This window comes from Salvelinus namaycush, chromosome 16, assembly GCF_016432855.1.
Source record: "Salvelinus namaycush isolate Seneca chromosome 16, SaNama_1.0, whole genome shotgun sequence".
Lineage (NCBI taxonomy): Eukaryota > Metazoa > Chordata > Actinopteri > Salmoniformes > Salmonidae > Salvelinus > Salvelinus namaycush.
The window spans coordinates 5771080-5793288 of NC_052322.1; the positions used below are offsets into that span (position 1 = coordinate 5771080).

General features: G+C 40.4%; 1 protein-coding gene across 1 annotated transcript in view; it reads right to left on the minus strand.

Annotated features, from left to right (window-relative positions):
- Window positions 1-3562, minus strand: part of LOC120060587 (paired box protein Pax-2a-like) — a 53270-nt gene extending 49708 nt beyond the window's left edge. Inside the window, exon 1 of the mRNA XM_039009962.1 lies at window positions 3520-3562. Coding sequence (XP_038865890.1) covers window positions 3520-3562 — 43 coding nt within the window. The remainder of the gene's footprint in view (window positions 1-3519) is intronic.
- Window positions 3563-22209: the final 18647 nt, after the last annotated feature.

Consider the following 22209-nt stretch of genomic DNA (forward strand, 5'->3'; position numbering starts at 1 on the left):
TCCCTTCGAACAACATGACAGCACATCGAGCAATTACAGTAAGAGCTCTTTCTATGTCAGTTTTAAAATACACATTCATAAAGTAGCTTTCACACACACACACACAATACATTTGTTTGTACTTTTTTGTTGCCTAATGGATGATTAGCCTAATAAATAGTGGTAGTAGCATATTGCAGATTAGGAGCAGGGACTGTAATACACTAAGACTTTTCTGTAATTTCAACAGTAAAACACTGTAGAATGCACAGTAAAATACCGTGTGTTTTAACAGAAATAATAAAGTAGGTTTGCACTGCATTGTCTGTAAAATTATGAAAAATCCTGTTATTAACTGTAATTGTAATCCTCCTGTAAAAATTACTCTAACATACTATTTTTTTTTTTTTTTACAGTAATAGCTTATGCTATCAGTTTCCAGCACCATTGCCATCTTGTCGGGTAAGATGCATGAAGCTCAGATTATTTTAGTATATTAAAAAAAAAGCTTCAATACTGCAGCCTCTGGGTGCCATAGTGAATAAACAGAGAGCAGATTCGTGACCATTATGTTTGCACCATTATTTTGATCTGCACTGTTGGAGCTCAGAGCATAAGAATTTCACTGTACCCTGTAAATTCCAATGACATTTTTGTTTAACATACGTTACTTTCAAGAAGAACTGTATTTCAAATGGCACTGCAATTCCACTGCACAGAATACCATACCCTACTGTGTTTTTGGAGCGCCAAGAAACTTTTGACCACTAGTGGGTGCATGGTATTGTTGTTTCTGTCTTATTAACATATTATGAGGCTGGCATTTCTTGTAAGAGGTTATTTAACTGATATGTGGTAGTTGTGCCCCAAATATTTAATTGTGTATAGGGAATTGATTGGAGTGACAGTAAGACTCAAACCTTTGGTTGAGTATTTACAATGTCCTTGGTCTGTTTTGCTCTGTAGCCACTGCACGTTTTACAGCCTTTGATATGACCTCTAGAAGTGCAAATCATGAATACATTTTTGGTATACATATAGAATCCCTGAGCTGACAAGGTAAAAATCTGTCATTCTGCCCCTGAACTAGGCAGTTAACCCACTGTTCCCCGGTAGGCCATCATTGTAAATAAGAATTTGTTCTTAACTGACTTGCCAAGTTAGATAAAGGTTAAATAATAAATGTTTTAAAATATACTGTAATATGAAAACACATTACCTAGCAGCCAATGCACTTGCACCAATCCCATGCAATTACCATAAAATACAAACTATGCCTACCCTAAATTAATTTAATCCATTCATTCATGCATTCATTCATTACAATTACTGTAAAAAAGATGACAAAACCAACAAATTAAATGACATGTTTAAATGCCTCTAAGCATAATGAAGCCTACACTGTACAACTTTTCCTTGTAAATTTACAGCATTATACTGGCAGCAGAGCAAACTGCTGTAATCATTACAGCAGGATTATATGATTACAGGAGTTTGCTCTGGTCCCAGTATAATGCTGTAAATTTACAGGGAAAAGTTGTACAGTGTAGGCTTCATTAAACTTAGATGCATTTAAACATGTTGTCCTTTAATTTGTTGGTTTTAAAATAATCTAATGTTCCATGACACAAAGCTATGCTATTTTGTTTGTAGTGAATTGGATAGCCCAAAACGTTATACAATTTTGCCTCAACAGCGACTACCTTCACTGTGTATTGCAATATTTCCACATAGTAACCGTTCCATTGCAGCCTAAAACATGTTGCAGATATTATGTTTCAAGCTGTTTAAATTGAATTGCAAAATTATTGTAATTAATTAAAAAGAGCTTTGATAACCGGGATAGCTGGTCCAATAATGATTAATTTATCATTTAGGCTACATTTGGCAATGGTCTCTCGTTGCCTTTACTCTAATCGTAGGCTAATACAATGTAAGGAAAAAACTCATTTTCACAACAACGGTGTGCTTTAAAAATACATCTAAAGGCATATCCTATATTTCTGACGGTTATTTCGCGTCAATGAAATGATAAAAATAGACAATGTTAGACTCAAATCCCCCCAAAATGAAAGGGTCTTCTTTGGTCTCTGCATTTGAAGAGTTTCATTCCAAAACGCTATAAATCCATTTTCAGAAATGTTGGTAAATTAGCTTTTATTGTTTAAAGAAATTATGAAAGATATTGGTGTGTTTTTTCACTATGTAATCATGCCATCTTAATGTTATATTTTTCAGAAAGACAAATAATCATGGTTTTTTTTTGTTGAAAATGCTATATATCCGCCTCATTCGCTGAGAAATATGTAGTACTGCTAGGGTTTTACACAGTCAAATGTAACGAATAACGACGTTTTTAATAAGGAAATGTACAAATGGTACATTTGTGACATCAATATAAAAAACATATTTAAACAAAATCATTCAATACAGTAAAATGTGATCTGTATGTAAAACATGTACATTTGGCATTTTAGTCATTTAGCAGATGCTGTTATCCAGAGCGACTTACAGTAAATGCATTCATTTTAAGATAGCTTTGTGTCATGGAACACTAGCTATGCTATTTTGTTCTTGCCTATGCCGCCGCTCATCCATATACTTATATGTACATATTCTTATTAATTCCTTTCCACTTGTGTGTATGAGGTAGTTGTTGTGAAATTGTTAGATTACTTGTTAGCACGGTCAGAACTAGAAGCACAAGCATTTCGCTACACTCGCAATAACATCTGCTAACCATGTGTATGTGACCAATAAAATTTGATTTGAGACAACCACATATCACAGTCAAAAATACAGGATACTCCATTCCAGATAAACAATGGATATATAGCGTTTCGCAACAACAACAAATAACATTTTTATACACATCTCAAATCTATGAAAAAAAAAATGTGATATTTTACACATACATTAAGTTACCAATAAGCAATAATTTCTGATGAAAAATCACAAATGTGAAAAAGTTGTGGATATAGCGTTTTGGAAGTAATCTCTTAATTTATTTCACAGGTGCCATTTATTTCAAAGGCAATAAAAAATGATTTGTATTCAAATGTAGGCTATGGAAGGTGCAATGATGCCTTCATTCCCCACCTATTCAGGAGCGCTCATTTCAACTGACCTCTAGATTTTAGTCAGTAAACGGTATCCTATTCAGAATACTATGCCGATACGACTAAAATACAAATATGTACAATCTGAAATTACAGCTTTTACTGGGATGAAGTCTGCAGGGAAACGTTATGAGGGCTACACTGGATATTCCAACAATGCTTATGGAAAGGTTCTCAATATGATGTTATTCGTTTATAGCCTGGGTTGTTTTGAACGCACATCTTCAATTACGAGAAATATATAGAGTATTTCCTGTGCCCATAGCGAAGCTAAAACGTATAGGCTACAAATAGACTAATAATAGGCAATGTTTTTATTAGCAAATTCTTCTGAGAATGAAATCTTAACGGATTCGTTTAAATGCAGTAATGAATGCGTAATCTAACGAGATTATCATGGTGAAACGAATTCTCTACTCACGGTGCATCGCCAGGAAGGGGTCTGTTTTGCAGTGAATATCCATGGGATAGCAAAGAAAAGAAAGGCAGTCTATTGAATTCGCCGTTTTTGCCTTAGTGATATAGCTCTTTTATGCGTAAGAAGAGAGATTGCGTGACAAACAGTCTGCTTCCGTGGCCAGTAGCTCGCAAAATAACTTCATAACAGAAACCCCGCGCAAAGTTGTCTCTCCTGTATAACTCAGTCCGTTCAGTGGATACCAATGTGTCAGGTGAAGAGCATGACCAACGTTTTCACAGAGAACACAAAACGCAGCTACGTTCGTCAAACCGGGGTCACTCTTAGACGTTGTTAAAACCACATTAAAGGAAAATAAGGGCCTAACAGTCAACCGAGTCTCCCACGGTCCAGTCACGAAACTGCGGTGGAAAATCCCTCTCCCTGTCAGCGGCAGGTACTGGTGAGTCTCGGGGTTTAATAATCATAGGGCGTTCGGAGATTACAGCAGGGGCAGTAAGGACACGCCGAGAGTGGGCTCTCTCTCTGTCCCCCTCTCTTCGAGGATGGACTGTTCCTAAACGGAGGTTTGGGCTGAGAATGAAGCCCATCTCCTTGTGTGTCTGTTTCTAAAATCTGCAGTCCTACCAATCCTCCCTCTCTCCAGTTCCCTGCCCTCTCTCTCACTCCATCCCACAGATCGTCTCGCATACGGATGACTTGTCAGACTAAGGCAATAGATTCCAACACTTTGTGATTCGCCAACGCAAAAAAACTGGAGACCAAATGAGAAGATACCTGCACACAACAGTTCGGAATGGGAGAGAGACGAACAGGGGAGCTATGACAGTATGAGGTGAGGAAACCGATGACATTTACAGACAGGAAGAAAAGAAGTGAAACAGTGGCAGACACCTCTTATTGTTAACCATCTAACCAAGTGTTTGTCCTTTACATTTGAAAGACACTTACTCTCCAGATTGTCAGAGCTATAAATGGGGATTTAGTAATAGTTTTAATCTCTAAAAAATGTATAATACATTTGAATGTGGTAATAACGTTTCACTTGTGAATTTCGATACTGGTAATTCACATAACAGTATCATGACGTGCAACCATCAGATTTGTTGTTATTTATAGTAAGCTTATTGAAAAGGGGGTCTTATGCATTTTGTTCATGTTAACAAACCCTGTAGGGCCTAATATTCAAATCACCCCCTTTTCTTGCATGCATTGGGGCTGTGAAATCGTTTTTTTTTTTTTTCAATCTGATCTGCTTTAGCCAACATATTGGTTGTTTTGATGTGTCAGAAGTGGAAGGAAATATGTTAGAGCTGTCAAATCTACAAGTGGCTCCAGGCATTATACCTTAACTTCACTAGGGTAGGGGGCAGCATTCGGAATTTGGGATGAAAAGCATGCCCAAATTAACCTGCCTGCTACTCAGCCATAAAAGCTAGAATATGCATATAATTAGTATATTTATATAGAAAACACTCTGAAGTTTCTAAAACTGTTTGAATTATGTCTGTGAGTATAACAGAACTCATATGACAGGCAAACACCTGGGAAAAAATCCAACCAGGAAGTGGGAAATCTGAGGTTTGTAGTTTTTCAACTCATTGCCTATCGAATATACAGTGTCAATGGGGTCATATTGCACTTCCTAAGGCTTCCACTAGATGTCAACAGTCTTTAGATCCTTGTTTGAGGCTTCTACTGTGAAGTGGGGGCAAATGAGAGGGGATTGAGTAAGGTCTCTCCCAGAGTGTCATGAGCTGACCACGCGCGTTCACGTGAGAGGTAGCTTGAGTTCCATTGCAATTCTAAAGACAAAGGAATTCTCCGGTTGGAACATTATTGAAGATTTATGTTAAAAACATCCTAGAGATTGATTCTATGCATCGTTTGACATGTTTCTACGGACTGTAACGGAACCTTTTGACTTTGTCTGCACCTAGTGATCGCGCCTCATGAATTTTGATTACTGGGCTAAACGTGCGAACAAAAAGGAGGTATTTGGATATAAATGATGGACTTTATCGAACAAATCAAACATTTATTGTGGAACTGGGATTTCTGGGAGTGCATTCTGATAAAGATCATCAAAGGTAAGTGAATATTTATAATGCTATTTCTGACTTCTGTTGACTACACAACATGGCGGATATCTGTATGGCTTGGTTTTGTGTCTGAGCGCTGTACTCAGATTATTGCATGGTTTGCTTTTTCTGTAAAGTTTTTTTGAAATCTGACACAGCGTTTGCATTAAGGAGAAGGGGATCTAAAATTCCATGTATAGCAGTTGTATGTTTCAGCAATGTTTGAGTATTTCTGTAAATTGTCTCTCTGCAAAATCAAAGGATGTTTTGGAACTACTGAACATAACACGCCAATGTAAACTGAGATTTTGGGATATAAATATGAACTTTACCCAACAAAACATACATGTATTGTGTAACATGAAGTCCTATGAGTGTCATCTGATGAAGATCAAAGGTTAGTGATTAATTTTCTCTATTTCTGCTTTTTGTGACTGCTCTCTTTGGCTGGAAAATGGCTGTGTTTCTGTGACTTGGCTCTGACATAACATAATCGTTTGGTGTGCTTCCGTCGTAAAGCCTTTTTGAAATCGGACACTGTGGCTGGATTTACAACAAGTGCATCTTTAAAATGGTGTAAATTACTTGTATGTTTGAGGAATTTTAATTATGGGATTTCTGTTGTTTTGAATTTGGTGCCCTGCAGTTTGACTGGCTGTTGACATACCCTTGTGAGGTTTTAAGCAACATTGCCATTGGTCACATTAAGAAAAATCCCATGTAGCCTTTTTTATACATTTGAACACTGATGATGATGATAGAGATCCTCATTATTAGTTTGAGTGTAACTAACTTAATTAACATATGGAATTGTTTTAAGATGTTCATACCATGGAGCATTCAGATATTTGATTTTGAATTTTACAACCCCTGTAGTTATCCCAAAAAATATGTAAAAATTATATTATAAAATATTGAATTTGGCCTTTACTACTATAGCCCATAGAAACGCATTGAATAACACTTTCATACATGTCAAAACAGTAAAAAAAATAAAATAAAAAAAATAAATCAAAAAAGGTGTTGATGTATCTTTCCTATATCTAGGAGATATAAGAAAGCACTAAAAGCCCATATTTAACTCCTTTTTTTGGCACAAAACTACCTCCATACCTGCATTCATTTTTTACACCAGTACCTGGTTACCTTCAGATGAGTCCCGTGACACTTGTGGGTGTTTGTGAGAGTCTCCCCTTTCCATAGTGGGGTCATATTAGTTTGTAGCCCAAACGGTTTGAACGGTACTGTCACGTTCGTTGTAATGAGGAGACCAAGGCGCAGCGTGATATTCATACATTCTTCTTTTAATGAAGAAAGAACACTAAACAAACTAACATGCCGCTATATAAGACGAGTGCTGACAGGCAACTACACATAGACAAGAACCCACGAAACCAAAAGGGAAAATGGCAACCTAAATAGGATCCCCAATCAGAGACAACGATAAACAGCTGCCTCTGATTGGGAACCAATTCAGGCCACCATAGACCTACAATATGCCTAGACTTACAAACACCCCTAGACATACAAAAACCCTAGACAATACAAAAACACGCATACCCACCCTCGTCACACCCTGACCTGACCAAAATAATACAGAAAACATAGATAACTAAGGTCAGGGCGTGACAGGTACAGACGTTTTCGTGAGAAGACCGATTTTAGGGATGTCTCAAGGTCTGACAAACAGCGCTGCAGCTCTGCCACTTTCCACCTCAGATTCGGGGGCCTGTGCAGCTCTGCCACTTTCCACCTCAGATTCGGGGGCCTGACATAGGTTGATGTGGTGGATTGAGATGTAGCCCATGCAACCACAAAAAAAATATCTCTAGCTTAAACTGATGGATTTTGATGGGGATTTTTGAATTATGTTAATTAGTTTTACGCATGGGTACGTCAATAGACTAAAGTTAATCACTTGAAACGTCTGAGGAGCCAAAGCTTAGACAGTGGCCACTATTTTTGACCATGGGTTTGATGGTATAAGCCTCTGAATTATAATGGTGGCTGGTCATCTCTCCAAGGGACAAGGTGTATTTACAGTAAAATTTGGTTTGTGCTTTGCACTTGTACACTGTAAAGGGTTACCGTGAATTTGACAGCAGCTTACAGGCAGCTCTGTGGCAAGTAAAATAATGTATTTTATATTACAGTACACCTACTGTAATATAAATACAGTATCAAAGCAAGTACCGTGTAATGACACAGTACAATATCATCAAATTGGCTGCATTATCACAGATAGAACAATGAGCCAGATATTTCGCAGGATGTATAAATGTGAAGCATCTGGTTGGCGTTTCCACTCACTACCAAATATGGTGATGAGAGGAAGCCCAGTGGCAGGCAGTGGGAAAAGATGGAGCGAGATGGATTTTGGCAGATATTCTTCTTACCTTGTCATCGATGAAACATTTGATCTCCATACAGTTTTTTGTTTCCAAAACTATACTGAACAAAAATATAAACGCAACAAGTTCAAAGATTTTACTGGCTTATAGTTCAAATAAGAAAATCAGTCAATTTAAATAAATAAATAAATGTGGCCCTAATCAATGGATTTCACATTACTGGGCAGGGGCACAGCCATGAGTGGGCCTGTGAGGGAATAGGCCCAGTCACTAGGGAGCCAGACCCACTCACTGGGGAGCCAGGCCCAGCCAATCTAAATGAGTTTTTCCCCACAAAAGGTCTTTATTACAGACAGAAATACTCCTCAATTTCATCAGCTGTCTGGGTGTCTGGTCTCAGATGATCCCGCAGGTGAAGAAGCCGGATTTGGGGGTCCTGAGCTGGCATGGTTACACGTCATCTACGGTTGTGAGGCTGGTTGGACGTACTGTCAAATTCTCTAAAATTAAGTTGGAGGCGCCTTATGGTAGAGGAAATTAACATTCAACTCCCTGGCAGCAGCTCTGGTGGACATTCCTGCAGTCAGCATGACAATTGCACGCTCCCTTAAACTTGAGACATTTGTGGCGTTGTGTTGTGTGACAAAACTGCACATTTTAGAGTGGCCTTTTATTGTCCCCAGCACAAGGTGCACCTGTGTAATGATCATGCTGTTTAATCAGCTTCTTGATATGCCACACCTGTCAGGTGGATAGATTTTATTGGCAAAGAACAAATGCACGCGAAACATGATGTAAACAAATTTGTGCACAAAATTTGAGAGAAATAACCTTTTTGCGCATATGGAACATTTCTGAGATCTTTTATTTCCGCTCGTGAAACATGGGGCCAAGACATTAGATGTTCTGCTCATAATTTTGTTCAGTATAAAATCTGTAACAAAGAGTGGACCTTAACCTTTTCCTAAGTTTCCAAAAATGGCATTGTTTAGATGGAGAGCAAGGGCGAATTGAGTTATTGCGCACACGGACCTCACGGACCTCACATATTTCCCTAAAGGAAATATGAAAATATATGCTAGACCAATAGGATCTCACTAGCTCGTGCTTGGCTCTGCCCACTTCCTTGCTTGTTCTGCCCACTATGATTAATTTGCTCCCGTTGGAAAGAACAGGCTCTGGTCTATCTTGGGTTAGTTATAAAAAATATTTGCCATTATACTGTAATAAAGTAAATGCTACCTAATCGGAATGAATGGACTAATTACATTTATTTAGGGGAGGGGTTTCTAGGTATTTCACAGTAGTTTACTGTAATTACAAGGGATTAGTGCAAGCAGGTTGGCTGCTAAGTAAAGTGTTCACACATTACAGCATATTAATGAATATTTGGTGTCACTTCTAGAGGCCTTAACAAAGGCTTCCAAACTGTCAGCAACTACAGGGCAAAACAACACTGCAAAATGCACAACCATTTAATATTTTATACTTGCTGGCACTCCAATCTGTCTCCTATCCATTTTATTTGATAGGGCACTATAACCACATACGAGAATAATTGGTACAGCGTTCATACTCATGGATGCAACAAGTATGTGACTCACCACCAGGATTCAGTCTTATGTATCAACATTTTAAATTGTGTTTTTTACATTAGATAAAAGTAGAGACTCAGAGCTACAAAATGGTATATCATACACTGCATTTGAGGAACAATGGGAAAGTAATTCTGATTTGAAAGTTGATCAACTTGTAAACTCACTTTTGAGAAAATCGCATTTGAATGTTTTGGTATCTAGTGAAGAGCTCTTCTTTGTCTACACTCATTCAGCATCATTCACACCCTCTTAAGCTTTAGCCCCACCCATCTCGTTTCGTTCTCGGAGCGCACACCTAACCAGCCTAACCAGCTCCGCTGGCAAATATTTCATTACGCTTTTTTTTTACTGACACCAGCCATATTCAACGGGTGTTGTACAAACGTCATGTAACGAGCCAGCCAGCTAATGTTAGCTAGTTAAACAACAACGAACAGTGCCAACAATGCCACAGAGTGCTGGGAGCTAACCAACCATGTTCAATGTTAGCTAGCTAACATTAGGCTCTAACTAGAACAGCACAGCTCTGGGAAACAAATAATAATGTCAGCTAGGGAGCCAGCCAGCTAACGTTAGCTAGCTAGATAACAGTACACTTTAGCTTGAAATGAAATCACTTTCTGTCAAAATTAGAAAACATGTAATATCTGAAAATGTATCTACTATGCAAAACTGTTACCTTTGTCCTTCATATCTTAAAGGAACATAGTCCTAAATAGGCCTGAATTACATTTTTGAGTAGACTAGGCCTACATTTTGACAACAGTTGTATTTCTAAACTAATTACTAGATTGTCAAAAGACTCCAGCCACCCAAGTCAAAGACTGTTATCTCTGCTACCACAAGGCAAACAGTACCGATGCATCAAGTCTGGAACCAACAAGATCCTGAACAGCTTCTACCCCCAGCCATAAGACTGCTAAACAGTTGGTTAAATAGTTAGTCCAGGTAGCTATTTGGTTATCTGCATTTACCCTTTTTGTGCAAACTTTTTTGACTCATCACATACACTATTGCTACTGTTTGTTATCTATCCTGTTGCCTAGTCACTTTATTCCTAGTTATATGTACATATCTACCTCAATTACCTCGCACTCCAGCACATCGATTCGGTACTGTTACCCCTTGTATATATAGCAAAGGTATCTTTACTTATTGTGTATTACTATTTATCATGTTTTATTACTTTTCTATTATTTCTTTATTTTCCTTCTCTCTGCATTGTTGGGAAGGGTCAATAAGGAAGCAATTCACTGTTAGTCTACACTTGTTGTTTACGAAGCATGTGACTAATAAAATTAGATTTGATATCGGAACACAATAAGATGTTCTTATTGTGACCCTGTGACCCTACAAAAGAGGGTCACATGCAGTTGCACTGACTGACGATGTGCAATGTTGCAGTTTCCTCATGTCCACATTCCAGAGAGGAGGGTTGTGCTGCATATGCAGTAGCTTGTGAAAGTATTCACCCCCTTGGCAGTTTTCCTATTATGTTTTCTTACAACCTGAAATTAAAATAGATTGTTGGGGGGTTTGTATCATTTGATTCACACAACATGCCTACCACTTTGAATATGCAGAATATTTTTTATTGTGAAACCAGCAAGATATAAGACAAAAACACAGAAAACTTGGGCATGCATAACTATTCACACCACCCAAAGTCAATACTTTGTACAGCCACCTTTTGCAGCAATTACAGCTGCAAGTCTCTTGGGGTATGTCTATATAAGCTTGGAACATCTAGCCACTGGGAATTTTGCCCATTCTTCAAGGCGAAACTGCTCCAGCTCCTTCAAGTTGGATGGGTTCCGTTGGTGTAGAGCAATCTTTAAGTCATACCACAGATTCTCAATTGGATTGAGGTCTGGGCTTTGACTTGGCCATTCCAAGACATTTAAATGTTTCCCCTTAAACCCCTCGAGTGTTGCTTTAGCAGTATGCTTAAGGTCATTGTCCTGCTGGAAGGTGAACCTCCATTCCAGGCTCAAATCTCTGGAAGACTGAAACAGGTTTCCTTCAAGAATTTCCCTGTATTTAGCACCATCCATCATTCCTTCAATTCTGACCAGTTTCCCAGTACCTGCTGATGAAAAACATCCCCACAGCATGATGCTGCCTCCACCATGCTTCACTGTAGGGATGTTGTTCTCGGGGTGCTGAGAGGTGTTGGGTTTGCGCCAGACATAGCGTTTTCATCACCAGAGTACTCTCTTCAATATGTTTGGGGAGTCTCCCACATGCCTTTTGGCGAACACCAAACGTGTTTGCTTATTTTTTTTCTTTAAGCAATGGCTTTTCTCTGGCCACACTTTTGTAAAGCCCAGCTCTGTGGAGTGTATGGCTTACAGTGGTCCTATGGAGCTTTGCAGCTCCTTCAGGGTTATCTTTGGTCTCTTTGTTGCCTGATTAATGACCTCCTTGCCTGGTCCGTGAGTTTTGGTGGGTGGCCCTCTCTTGGCAAGTTTGTTGTGGTGCCATATTCTTTAAATTTTTTAATAATTGATTTAATGATTATCCGTGGGATGTTCAAAGTTTTGGATATTTTTTTATAACCCAACCCTGATCTGTACTTCTCCACAACTGTCACGATCGTCTTGAGGTGAAAGAGTGGACCAAGGCGCAGCGTGATAATTATACATCTTCTTTAATAAAATGAAGACGAAACAAAATACTTATACAAACTAACAAAACAACAAACTGACGACCGTGACGCTATACAGACTGAGTGCTAACATGCAACATAGACATAGACAATTACCCACAATCACCTAATGCCCATGGCTGCCTTAAATATGGCTCCCAATCAGAGACAACAATAAACAGCTGTCTCTGATTGAGAACCACTCAGGCAACCATAGACATACCTAAACACCTACACTGAACACAACCCCATAAACTCTACCAAAACCCCCTAGACAATACAAACACCCTCGACTAGACAAAAACACACCAACATCCCCCATGTCACACCCTGACCTAACTAAAATAATAAAGAAAACAAAGATAACTAAGGCCAGGGCGTGACAACAACGTGGTCCCTGACCTGTTTGGAGAGCTACTTGGTCTTCATGGTGCCGCTTGCTTGGTGGTGCCCCTTGCTGAGTGGTGTTGCAGACTCCGGGGCCTTTCAGAACAGGTGTATATATACTGAGATCATGTGACAGATCATGTGGCACACAGGTGGACTTTATTTAACTAATTATGTGACTTCTGAAGGTAATTGGTTGCACCAGATCTTATTTAGGGGCTTCATAGCAAAGGCGGTGAATACATATGCACGCACCACTTTTCCGTTTTTCGTTTATTTTAGAATTTTTTGAAACAAGTAATTTTTTTCACTTCACCAATTTGTACTATTTTGTGTATGTCCATTACATGAATTACAGGTTGCAATGCAACAAAATAGGAAAAACGCCAAGGGGATGAATACCTTTGCAAAGCACTGTACATAATGAGTTAACAGACAAGGGTATCAAAGGTTTTTCCTGTAAAGGATCATTAGTTTTAGCAACATGCATATAGGATGTCCTCCATTGCCATAAGGCTAGTAATAATAACAACGACAGCTATGATAGGCTATACTATGGCTGGGCCAATAATAATAATAATAACTGTTTGGTGTAATTGTAATATCGATATATATATATATATTATTATGTTGTATTGTTATTATTAAGGCGGATGAAGGATACTGGCAGGTGGCAAAACCTAACTAGCAGTAGTAGAGTATACCTTTATTATTATTATTGTGTTATTATTAAGGAGGAAGAAGGATACTGGCAGGTGGCAACAGCTAACTAGCATTAGTACAGTAGGCTTCTGTTATTTAGACAGTGTGAGCTATTGCATATGTCCAAGTTTTGAACCGAACAGGAGGTCGTGTTGGGGAGTGCTTCTGGTACAATATGTAGCACCATGGGCTGTAATTTCACACATCGCTGCGCTTTTGCCCTAACGCTGCTGCTACTTCCCCCGAACTGCCCCCTGTCCTTTTGCACCGCCAAGGCGACGTCCCATGTTGTTGATAAATAGCCAAACAAATGGCGTGATAATTAATAAACGGTTTGTCTTGACTAATCCTTTTTTTTTATCACCAACTGGACGTGAGCATACATGTGTTTCGGTGTATTTTTTTTTGCGTTGTAAAATAGGCTTGCATTTATTGTATGGCCATAACCTGCTTAGACTTGGCCATCGAATAGGAGCTTCATTCCATATAGGTAGATTCATTTCCGATTTCTATTTTGGTAAATAGAAAAATACAAAATAATGAAAACTCAAATGTAATAGCTGGGTCAATCTAAAAACACAGGCAGAATAGCCTATATTTGTGGATTGGCATTTGAGACATTTCTAGATAATTCCAACTATGACAGACATCTTTTCAAAACCATATTTTCTTCAGCTGACGGGATAGTATTTAGCATTCTAACATGCTAATGAGAGGCCGATTAGTAGCTCTGAGATTGAGATCTGAAGGAAGAGTGAGGGGTAAAGAGAGCGAGAGAAAGAGAGAGAGAGGGTGGAGAGGGGGGGGGGGGGGTGGAGCGAAGAACGCTGCTCTTTGCACGGAGAAATCCTGGGGACCATAAAGTCGAACCTTAATACTTTATCCTGGCCTTCTGTATGTTACCATTCTGTCCATTGCATGGTTAACCAAGTGAACAGTGATTAACATCCAATGGAATTTGTTTCTTCCGTTTTTGAAGACTTTTATTCATGTTGACTGTGATGTTACATCGCAACGTCACCAATCGATAATGCGTTCTCTCCTTCATCTCTTGATATACCATCAGCCGCTGTTGGGAGCTGACATCGCAAGTTGGAAGTTAATCAAATCATATTATAGGCTGTATTAAGGGATATGCTTGATTTTGTTTTTAATGACGTGCTCCCGCGCTACATTTTGATGACCTAAACTATGTTTTACAGTATTACACATGAAGACTTTCATTCCAAAACGCTATTTATCCGTATTCAGACATTTTGGTAAATTAGCTGTAATTGTTTACAGACATTATGAAAGAGATTGGTATTTTTTTCACTATCATGGCATGGGGTTATTAAATGACAGACGTATTTTTTTTTACATTTTAATTTCATAGAGACAAAGAATCATGTTTTTTATAGTATATATCAGACTCACTCTCTGAGAAATAATTAGTAGGACCTAGGTTTTACATAGTCAAATGTAACAAAAAACGACATTTTTGGCAAAGAAGTGTACAAAAAAACACGTGTAAAAAATAAAATAATTGGAAACAAACTCTTCAAATAGTTAAACGAAATTACTTAATTTATTTTCCATGTCATGTTGCCTATAGGCTTTAGCGATTGTTCAAATAACTGAATGCTATTCATGCAATAATCTAATTGATATAAAAGAATGTGGGTAATTACTTTTAGGTCAGATTGTTGGAACTGAAACGCAGCAGGCCTTGTTTACGTCACTCTGTAATACACCTCAACATTGTAAATAAGATTAGCCTGAATCATAGCCTGTCGCTATTACAGGTAGCATTCTATCCACATGGCTCAGTTGAGGTTATATGCTTTATCACTAATAGTTCACTCAAATGTCCTATTTCGTTGTTTGAGTTTATCTTTTATAAAGTGCTTTGAAGTGTGTCTAAAAATTAAATGTATTATTATTATTATGATTACGATTATTATTATTATTATAAACCTGTATTATATTATTGTTTTTTATTTTTTATTTGTATTTTTTATTTTACCTTTATTTAACCAGGTAGGCAAGTTGAGAACAAGTTCTCATTTACAATTATCGAGCCAATTCTCAATTCTTTCAATAACCTGTTCTCATCGCAATTGATCCGCTGGGTAAATAGTGAGGGCATATGTCTAATTCAAGCAGGCAAAAATAATGATATCTATTATATGTTAGTCCCAAGATTGGCCTATTTTGTAATTCAATATGCACCATGTGTTGTCAATTCCATGTACTACTCTACAACCGTTTTCCATAGGCCTTATTATGTTTGATTACTCAAAGCATCGAAATTATTCCAGTGAATCATCTGCATTGTATTGAATGTATGCAAATGTTATCTGTACTTACACTAAAGAGCGAGGTGATCTGCCAAATGTCGGGATATAGATCACTTATTAATGTATATAAGGGGAGCAGATGTATTATCAATGTACCTCTTTCCCGGACAAGGTCAGAGATTTATTTTGTACTTGCTTTTCATTTGTAATGAATTAGAACATTACAACTTTTTTCCCATTGATCTTCCCATTTAAACCCACACTGTAATGGGGTTACTGTGAATTTGACAGTAGCTTACAGGCATCTCCGTGCCAAGTAACATTCTTTATTTCATATTACAGTATGCCTACTGTAATATAAATATGGTATCAAAGTAGTGTAACGACAAACATTACAATACTGTAAAATTGATTGTATTATACTGTAAAAAAATGCTACCATGATCAGAATGAATGAATCAATGAATAAACAGATGAATGAATGAAATTCATTGAGTGGAGGAGTTTGCATTTCACAGTATTTTACTGAAATTACAAGGGATGGCAGAAAGCAGGTTGGCTGCTAGGTAAAGTGTTTATATATGTATGTGTATATATAAAGTACCAGTCAAAAGTTTGGACACACCTACTCATTCAAGGGTTTTTCTTTGAAGATGTCAAAACTATCATATGGAATCAGATTCTTTAAAACTAACAACAGTTTGCCTTGATGACAACTTTGCACACTCTTTGCATTTTCTCAACCAGCTTCATGAGGAAGTCACCTGGAATGCATTTTTATTAACAGGTGTGGCTTGTTAAAAGTTCATTTGTGTAATTTCTTTCCTTCTGTAACGCTCGTCTTCCTCCTCGTCTGAGGAGGAGCAAGGATCGGACCAAAGCGCAGCATGGTTTGAATACATATTTTAATTATAGCAAATAAGACGAAAAACATTTGACAAAATACAAAACAATAAACGACGTGAACAAACGAACAAAAACAGTACCGTGTGGCGAACAAACACAGACACGGCAACAATCACCCACAAACAAACAGTGAAAACAGCCTACCTTAATATGGTTCCCAATCAGAGACAATGACAAACACCTGCCTCTGATTGAGAACCATATTAGGCCAAACGAACAAACCTAAACATAGAAACAAATAACATAGACTGCCCACCCCAACTCACGCCCTGACCATTCTAAATAAAGACAAAACAAGGGAAATAAGGTCAGGAACGTGACAGTACCCCCCCCTCAAGGTGCGGACTCCGGCCGCAAAACCTGAACCTATAGGGGAGGGTCTGGGTGGGCATCTATCCACGGTGGCGGCTCTGGCGCTGGTCGTGGTCCCCACCCCACCATAGTTAATCCCCGCTTCCGTGGCCTCCTCATAATGGTGACCCTCCAAATTAACCCCACTGGACTGATGGGCGCCTCTGGACGGAGGGGCAGCACCGGACTGAGGGGCAGCACCGGACTGAGGGGCAGCACCGGACTGAGGGGCAGCACAGGACTGAGGGGCAGCACCGGACTGAGGGGCAGCACCGGACTGAGGGGCAGCTCCGGACTGAGGGGCAGCTCCGGACTGAGGGGGAATTCCGGCATCGCCGGCGTGACAGGTAGCTCTGGCAGCTCCTGGCTGACTGACGATTCTGGCAGATCCTGGCTGACTGACGGCTCTGGCAGATCCTGGCTGACTGACGGCTCTGGCAGATCCTGGCTGGCGGGCGGCTCTGGCTGCTCCTGACTGGCGGGCGGCTCTGGCTGCTCCTGACTGGCAGGCGGCTCTGGCTGCTCCTGACTGGCGGGCGGCTCTGGCTGCTCCTGACTGGCGGGCGGCTCTGGCTGCTCCTGACTGGCGGGCGGCTCTGGCTGCTCCTGACTGGCGGGCGGCTCCTGACTGACGGACGGCTCTAGCGGCTCCTGACTGACGGACGGCTCTGAAGACTCAGGAAAGACGGGCGGCTTTGAAGGCTCAGGACAGACGGGCGGCTCAGACGGCGCTGGACAGACGGACAGCTCAGACGGCGCTGGACAGACGGGCAGCTCAGACGGCGCTGGGCAGACGGGCAGTGCAGGCGGTGCTGGGCAGACGGACAGCGCAGACGGCGCTGGGCAGACGGCCACACCTGTTGGGAGGAGACGGAGAGACAGCCTGGTGCGTGGGGCTGCCACAGGACCCACCAGGCTGGGGAGACCTACAGGAGGCTTGGTGTTAGGAGGAGGCACCTGAAGGACCGGGCTGTGGGGGAGCACTGGAGCTCTGGTGCGCAGGCCTGGCACCACTCCCCCAGGCTGGAATACTACTCTAGCCCGGACCCTCCAGAGTGCAGGCACAGGTTGAACCGGGCTGTGGGTGAGCACTGGAGATCTAGTGCCTACTACGCGCACCTCTCCCTTAGGCTCCACTCCCACATTTGCCCGGTACGAGCAGAGCGCAGGCATAGGATGCACTGCACCCTCCCAGCGCCCCGGAGACACAGCACGCAGAGCCGGCGCAGGATACCCTGGACCGAAACGGCGTACCGGAGACCAGACGCGCTGAGCAGGCACAATACGCCCTGGCTGGATACCCACACGACACTTTCGGGGGGCTGCCCTATAGCGCACCGGGCTATGGGTACATACTGGCGACACCGTGCGCTTAACCGCATAACACGGTGCCTGACCAGTAACGCGCTGCTTATAATAAGCACAAGGAGTGAGCTCAGGTCTGCTACCTGGCTTAGCCACACTCCTCTTTAGCCCCCCCCCCCCCAAAAAAAAATCTGGGGCTGCCTCTCGTACCTGTCGCGCTGCCCTGCTGCCTCCTCATATCGCCGCCGCTCAGCTTTCGCTCCCTCCAGCTCAGCTTTGGGGCGACAATATTCCCCAGCCTGTGCCCAGGGTCCTTCTTCGTTTAAAATCTCCTCCCATGTCCAGGAGTCCTGAGATTTTGGCCGCTGCTGCTGCTGCTGTTGCTACCCGTTACCACGCTGCTTGGTCCATTTGTGGTGGGTGATTCTGTAACGCTCGTCTTCCTCCTCGTCTGAGGAGGAGCAAGGATCGGACCAAAGCGCAGCGTGGTTTGAATTCATATTTTAATTATAGCAACGAAGACGAAAAACACTTGACAAAATACAAAACAATAAACGATGTGAACAAACGAACGAAAACAGTACCGTGTGGCGAACAAACACAGACACGGCAACAATCACCCACAAACAAACAGTGAAAACAGCCTACCTTAATATGGTTCCCAATCAGAGACAATGACAAACACCTGCCTCTGATTGAGAACCATACTAGGCCAAACGAACAAACCTAAACATAGAAACAAATAACATAGACTGCCCACCCCAACTCACGCCCTGACCATACTAAATAAAGACAAAACAAGGGAAATAAGGTCAGGAACGTGACACCTTCTTAATGCATTTGAGCCAATCAGTTGTGTTGTGTCAAGGTAGGGGTGGTATACAGAAGATAGCCAGCCCTATTTGGTCAAAGACCAAATCCATTTTATGGCAAGAACAGCTCAAATAAGCAAAGAGAAACGACAGTCCATCCTTACTTTAATACATGAAGGTCAGTCAATCCGAAAAATGTCTTCTTTAGTTTCTTTAAGTGCAGTTGCAAAAACCATCAGGCGCTTTGATGAAACTGGCTCTCATGAGGATTGCCACAGGAAAGGAAGACCCAGAGATACCTCTGCTGCAGATTATACATTTATTAGAGTTAACTGCACCTCAGATTGCAGCCCAAATAAATCCTTCACAGAGTTCAAGTAACAGACACATCTCAACATCAATTGTTCATAGGAGACTGCATGAATCAGGCCTTCATGGTCGAATTGCTGCAAAGAAACCACTACTAAAGGATACCAATAAGAAGAAGAGACTTGCTTGGGCCAAGAAACACGAGCAATGGACATTAGACCGGTGGAAATCTGTCTTTTGGTCTGATGAGTCCAAATTTGATATTTTTGGTTCCAATCGTCATGTTTTTGTGAGACGCAGAGTAGGTGAACAGATGATCTCTGCATGTGTAGTTCCCACCGTGAAGCATTAAGGAGGAGGTGTGATGTTGTGGGGGTGCTTTGCTGGTGACACTGTCAGTGATTTATTTAGAATTCAAGGCACACTTAACGAGCATGGCTACCACATCATTCTGCAGCGATACGCCATCCCATCTGGTTTGAGCTTAGCGGGACTATCATTTGTTTTTCAACAGGACAATGATCCAACACACCCCCAGGCTGTGTAGGGATATTTGAACAAGAAAGAGAGTGATGGAGTGCTGCGTCAGATGACCTGGCCTCCACAATCACCCGACCTCAACCCAATTGAGATGGTTTGGGATGAGTTGGACTGCAGAGTTAAGGAAAAGCAGCCAACAAGTGCCCAGCATATGTGGGAACTCCTTTAAGACTGTTGGAAAAGCATTCCAGGTGAATTTGGTTGAGAGAATGCCAAGAGTGTGCAAAGCGGTCATCAAGGCAAAGGGTGGCTACTTTGAAGAATCTGTTTCACACTTTTTTGGTTACTACATGATTCCATGTGTGTTATTTCATAGTTCTGATGGTTTCACTATTATTCTACAATGTAGAACATAGTAAAAATAAAGAAAAACCCTTGAATGAGTAGGTGTGTCCAAACTTTGACTGGTACTGTATATCATTTATTAGTACAAAATGGATTTAGCAACTACAGATTGGCCCTTTAAGTCTATCAAAAGTGTGTGAGTTTGAGCATGTGTCCATTTGGCTTATGCATGAATTAGATTGAGCAATAGAAGCCCCACTTTTATTCCATAGGCTGGGATCCGCACTATGCAGCTGCTGCAAGAGCGCATTTTTCACTGGTTGTCCACTGGTTTCAAAAACAGTGATTGATAGGCAGCTTAAACTTCTTGAATTCAAGCATTATTGGGTTCAAATAGACATTTAGATTTGTGAACAGCGATCCTCAAAAACCACAATCCGTAAGGCTCAAATAGCTAAATGAGAGAGCAGCATTTTGATTCACGTCCTTCACATTCACGTCATCATAGTGGTCTCTGACTTGTGGTCAGACTCGATCAGTTTTAGCAAACTTGAAAAAACGCTCAATGCTGATTTGATTGTCATTGAGAAAACAGAGAAGTGTCAAAGATTTATTTTCGCAAACATCCTTTCTGAATATAAAAGTAATCCTCAAAATAATCATCTAGTTTTGAAAAAGTAACTGTAATCTGATTACAATATTATTGCTGGTAAAGTAACGTGTAATCCATGTACATGTAATCAGTTACTCACCAACCCTGCTGTCTCAAAATATGTTAAAATAAAATATCTTTTAGAGAGGTGTTGGTAAAGGTATATTGTCCTGCTAATAGCCCATAATGGGCTATTATAATAGTGTACATGGTGTCCAGGTCAGGATAACCAAAACATTTCTTTATTAAAGACTATCAGAAAGAATGTTGGTACTTATTTATTTTGATCCAAAGCCATGAATGAGTGAGTCACTCAGCTTTATGTAGGACATTTTGAACACAACGAAAGTGAGTGATTGTAATCTGAATAAATGCCAAAATAATATTTGTAAAGGCCAAAACATTTATTTCTGTTTTTAGAGGGAGAGAAACGCTGGGCCAATTGTGTGCCGCCCTATGGGACTCCCAATCGGATGTTATACATAATAATAATACAAATACTTTTTGTTGTATAATTTGTTTTGTCTTTTCTGGTGGATTAAGCTGAAATTGCAACCAATCACGGCCGGTTGTGGTACAGCCAACCTAACTAAGAAATACATTTTACGATAGAGTTCTCCCCCTACCCTCTATCTAGGCAAGTCTGTTGTCCAGTTACCTGCTAATAGCCATAATGTCGCTGTACAATGTGATCGTGTGTGTTTTGAAAGAGTATTTTCCAGTAAGCAACAATTTGTTTACCATCATTAGACAGCTTTGTTCCAATATTTCTGTAATCAGTGATATTTATTCCCATAGTAATTAGATATGGGTCCATAACTAAATAAACATCGGCATTTTTAAATAGTTTTTTTATCATTATTTATTATCGAAAGCATAAAGATGTCGTTATTAGTTACATTGTTTTAGTTTGAATGTGCAGACTGGCACTAAGAACAGCGGGAATGTTTCCCTAGTCAGCGCCATTATTAGTGCAATGCCCCTTAGTGTTGCTCTGTGCTACCCAGTGTGGCGGGGTAGGGGTCCACCCCCGTCCCCCATGGGCTAGGTCCGTCTTCTGTGCGCGGCTCTGCGGCCCATCCCTTGCCCCCTGCCCTCGTGCCTTGAACCTCGCCCTCTTTCAGTGGATACAGCTGGAGAACTGCAAGGCAATCCCATTGTGCGCCACTCAGGAGCCATGACCAATATGACCAATATATATTGTCCTGCTAATTACAGGGTTAATAATATCTGTTAGAATATCCAAGGGGCTTTTATATCATTCTAAATTAATATGAATAATAATAATCGCTTTGTTTAAAAATGAAAATTTTTTGGAGATGATTTTGTTTTCAAGTAATGTAAAATTAGCGTGAAAAAGGCCCTTCTTGAACATGGGGTGAGGCATTGTTACTAATTTGTAAATAAAGCCAGTTTGTTATTTAGAATGACTTATTTCTGTTTGTAGAGGGAGATAAACCAAACACCTACAGTCATCTCATGGGTCTC